General features: G+C 48.2%; 2 protein-coding genes across 4 annotated transcripts in view; one reads left to right on the top strand and one right to left on the bottom strand.

Annotated features, from left to right (window-relative positions):
• Positions 1-865: 865 nt before the first annotated feature.
• Positions 866-4,222, top strand: part of LOC113217891 (alpha-tocopherol transfer protein-like) — a 38,157-nt gene continuing 34,800 nt past the window's right edge. The window contains exon 1 of the mRNA XM_052273823.1: positions 866-884. The gene's annotated coding sequence lies outside the window, so the exon portion shown is untranslated. The remainder of the gene's footprint in view (positions 885-4,222) is intronic.
• LOC113217904 (alpha-tocopherol transfer protein-like) overlaps positions 2,987-4,222 on the bottom strand; it is a 33,611-nt gene continuing 32,375 nt past the window's right edge. Inside the window, exons 5-7 of one of the 3 annotated variants that reach the window (XM_052273827.1) lie at positions 3,897-4,007; positions 3,671-3,776; positions 2,987-3,588 (exon numbers count right to left, since the gene is read on the bottom strand). In XM_052273827.1, coding sequence (XP_052129787.1) covers positions 3,437-3,588; positions 3,671-3,776; positions 3,897-4,007 — 369 coding nt within the window. In that variant the 3' untranslated portion in view covers positions 2,987-3,436. The remainder of the gene's footprint in view (positions 3,589-3,670; positions 3,777-3,896; positions 4,008-4,222) is intronic. The other 2 variants (XM_052273824.1, XM_052273826.1) reach the window with 2 other exon arrangements.

Genomic DNA, 4,222 nt, shown 5'->3' with positions numbered 1-4,222 from the left:
CTCTTCTCTGAACTCTCTCCGCCCCTCCCGCACAATCTACACTCCTTCACCGCCAAGCCGGCCGTTCCGCGCTCATATCCGCTAATCCTATCGCCGCGTCGAGTGCGCGCGGGCGCTGTTGCACTTGATCCTGTCAAGGCCAAGGTCCCTTTTTTCATGCACTGGCCCCTGTTACGCAACCCCGTGCGGTAGGCGGCGCGTGTCCGTCCGCCGATGAGTCGCTGGCTGGCGACTCTGGCCACTCTGGCGCGTGAGCACCGGCCCAAAGTGACTCACCCCAGGTGGCGGGTCGAGCTGACCCTGTCGCGCGCTTCCCTTTTAAGGCCGCGTAATCACCCACCCTCTCTCACGCGTGGGCCGCGGCCGCCCCCGGGTCGGCCCGCGCCCTTGCTTACCCCCGTCTCCGGCGACGACGCTCGCCCCGCGACTCTGGCTGCTCGAGTGTGCGTCGCGCGCCGGCTGGGCGGGCCGCCGGTGCGAGCGCGGCGGACCCAAGGTCGGCCCCGTGGAGGGTGGGCAGGACAGGCCCGGCGGGGCGGCGGGTCGATAGTGCCCTCGTCGGCCACGGTCAGCACGCCGGTGACGCCGTCTCGTCTGCTGCTCCGGCTCGGCTGTTGGCTGCACCCGCCACGCGCGCACTGCGCAGAGTAGACCAGGGAGCAGACCCCGCAGAAACAGTGCGACCCGTCGCGCGCGCTGACCGTGGGCACCCCGACAGGGTGCGCGACGCGCCGTCGACGCGAGATAAGATTGCGACCCGATCAGGACAGCGGGCCTTACGGATGATTGGCCCCGTACCTGGTGGCGCACTTGTCAGTCAAGGGTTCTGCGTCATCGAGACTTCCTTTGGAGTGCAGCTCTCCAGCCGCCTCGGACGTAAAGGCGTAAGTATGTGTGTACCGGGTGATTCAGAGCACGCGCCGCCGTGTGGCAGGTTTACCTATCCTCGACTCGGCGGGCGCACGGGTGAGAGATGAGGAGAAGAGGGGTCCCCTCCTCACCTCTCACCCGTGCGCCCGCCGAGTCGAGGATAGGCAAACCCGCAACACGGCGCGCAATGCAGAGGCTTGCCGACAAACTGACGCGTATCTTGTCGTACACCAGCGAACTGCGAAAAATGAAATGTCGGTGGTTGTGAGAAGTAATTTGAATATTGTTCGATAGTCCACTTCGCCACATCAGCAATGCGAGAAAGGCTCGCACTCTACTCTATGCCCGGGCTTAGCCGGGCCAACAGTGTTCAGAGATATCTCTCTACTCTACGGTCTTACCGGGCCTCACCGCAACAGCTGATAGCCCAGGGGAGGGAGGGGGGCATCGCACTCTAGCAGGGGGTATCGCCTCTGCGCTGAGAGAATACTCCACGCCACGGCGAGATGCTTCGTGGGGGGGGGGTAAACGCTACAAAACAACGAAACCCGCAGCAACTCAAAACATGCGAAAATCTTAGAAATACCCGAGATATTTTAGGAGCAATCTAAGAGGGGACCGAGAAATTTGACGACAGGAAAAGAAAAATCAACAATGCAACACGGGGTTGTGAGGGGTTTTCAAGAAAAGTTTTACAAACAAAAAATGGAGCGACCATCCGCAGTGGGAAAGCCGACCGTCAATTATTCTACCTAGCCTTTTTTGTCCATCCAGGTAGACACGCTAGTCGGCAGCGTGTCACACTAAGTTCGTGGAATGCACGCCATCCTGAAGGATAAGACTATGACTCACTTCAGGGCACCGGTGATGCGAAAAGAGATTCACCACCGGCGGCGCTTTTGTGGTCTGCCGTGTGTTAGTGTTTGTCGACGGGCGACAATTTACATCCGACCATCACCCACATGAATCAGCCCTACTGTTCAGTGTTATGAAGTGTAACACCACGGCACCCGTCTTAAACTCTGGAAACCCAAGTGTGTACTTGAATGCAGAATATTCTGCATACCTCGAGGGGGCAATAACTCCCTTTTGAAGTGTACGCGTGATTCCCGAAATGAATGATTCCCAGTGATTCCCGTCCACTTTTATTCATTTCTTAGGTTTTCAAGTGGTAGAAAACGCTTATTTCGACTACTTTGTACGAGTTTCACTAGTTTCCCGATTATTTTAAGCGATTTCTGTTGATTTTGATTAATTTTAATCCTGATGATTCCCCCTCGGCATACCTACATGTATGCAGAATATTCCGTGTACTTGGCAGTGTGTGTACTTGGCCACACTATCTCCTGCATACTTGCCAAGAACACAGAACATTCTGCATACATGTAGGTATGCAGAATATTCTTGCATTCAAGTACACACTTGGGTTTCCAGAGAATTCACTGTTATTCCGAATTCCAAGTTCGACAAATTTTATACAAATTGATGGAACAACGACCATAAAAGATTCTCACATTTTGATGCGCCTACAGGAGCGATAAATTACCGCTATACGCTACAGTCCGAACCGCACACAAATATGCAATTATGACAGCTAGAATGCTTTTCTAGGCTTTGGCGGGAAGAGGGTTTACTGCTACAATACTGAGTGTTGTAGAAAGTTAGAGGAATTAGGATCGGGATAGGCTGCATCCTCGTGCGCGAGTAAAAGTGTAAGCATTTATAAAATGTTCAAAAACATGAGCTGGGGTTAAGGGCCGATCGGTCAGTAGGCTCGGCTTTATAACCGTTATTTCTAGTATGGGTGGTGGCGGTCTGTAGGATAACCCAGTGCGCTAATAATAAAAAAGAACGTTTCCGTATAGATTTTTGTGTTCCATTTTTTAGAAAGCGAAAGTTCAGTGGTAAAATGCGAAAGTGTCGCAACAGACCAGTAAAAAACGATTTCGGGACGTTTTGACATCGAATTGACGAAAGGTGATTCGAAAATTGAAATCAAAAAGAACCGTCCAATATCAGCTCTCAGATCAGTGAAATATTGAACTCAGTCTTCCATAGTATCGTACCCTAAATGTCACAGTCAATTAGACGCTTTTCTTTCCAAGTGTAAAACAAGTTTAGATTTGAAAAGATTTATTGGGCGTTCTACTGATAATTTGATTTTCATGAAAATGTAGCTCATTTAACAATGAAACAACGAATGCAGCAAACTAAACAGTAATGTGATGTGTCCAGCACATTTCATTACAATGTCATAAATCTAGTAATGGAGAATATTGATCACAGTTTAAAAGAAGTATCAGGATCACAAAATTGCGAGGGAAAGTACGAGAGGAGGGTGATCGCACATTGAAGTGCGGATTATCTTAGTTACACATTCAATTAATTTTGCAAGATGAAAATAAAACTTAAACTTATGTTCAAAGTACCGCAGTGAGAAACGAAAAAATAATACAAAACAACGAAAAAACAAAAATGGTACAGACTGTTTCGTTTTGAAACAGAAAAAAGGCAGTGAAGCCAGTGAATTTAAAATAACGAATTACCAATAAACTAAATTTGTACTTTAGTCGATTGCTAAGGAACGGAATGAACCTTCCATAGTGTTAAACTTCGGAATCTTGCATTTGTCAGGCCGTTTCTTTTCATCTACACGAAGTGATTCCTCTTGTTTCAGCCATAGAGTGTACTTATCCACCATCAGCTTAACATGTGCATCTGAAAATTACAAAACAAAAGTGCGTTTATAACTAGATACATCTATAGTTGTTAGCATGATTGAACAAGGTTGTGAACTCACCATGAAGCTCCTTACAGAGAGGAGCTTTTCCACCATAATCAGCAGGCAGGACGCTCTGGGGGATAGTCTTGAACATGGTACTGAGGTCTTCTCCATGCATTGACAGCTACAGGCAAAACAAACATAATAAGACGTTGGTTATTTCAGTTATTTATATTGTCATTGGACAAAAAAAGTATTTAGTTGCCTCAAACTGGCAACCTAAACAAAACCATCACACGCGTACCATTTGCAGAAGCTCGCTTTTCACAAAGGGCTTAATGATGGTTAGAATCTTGTCAAACCACTTCACAGTATTGATAACGTGAATAGCCTTAAGCCGGCATGGGTGACATTCCTGAAAAAAAAATAATAATACAGAGTTAGGAAATGCATTGACATCACCGTTAAGTGTTTCTCTCTCTCTCTCTCTCTCTCTCTCTCTCTCTCTCTCTCTCTCTCTCTCTCTGCCTGTCTCTCGTTTTCTGTGCTTTGTAATTGGATCCAATCACATCCAATCACAGTCGATTAAAATCATTGAAAAGTACTAATGGCACTCTCGTAGGACTTAAT

The sequence above is a fragment of the Frankliniella occidentalis genome, unplaced genomic scaffold (assembly GCF_000697945.3).
Source record: "Frankliniella occidentalis isolate FOCC.00 unplaced genomic scaffold, Focc_3.1 Scaffold304, whole genome shotgun sequence".
In the NCBI taxonomy this organism is placed as follows: Eukaryota; Metazoa; Arthropoda; class Insecta; order Thysanoptera; family Thripidae; genus Frankliniella; species Frankliniella occidentalis.
Note: the sequence above shows the minus strand (reverse complement) of the source record. Positions and strands in the feature narration are given on the sequence as shown.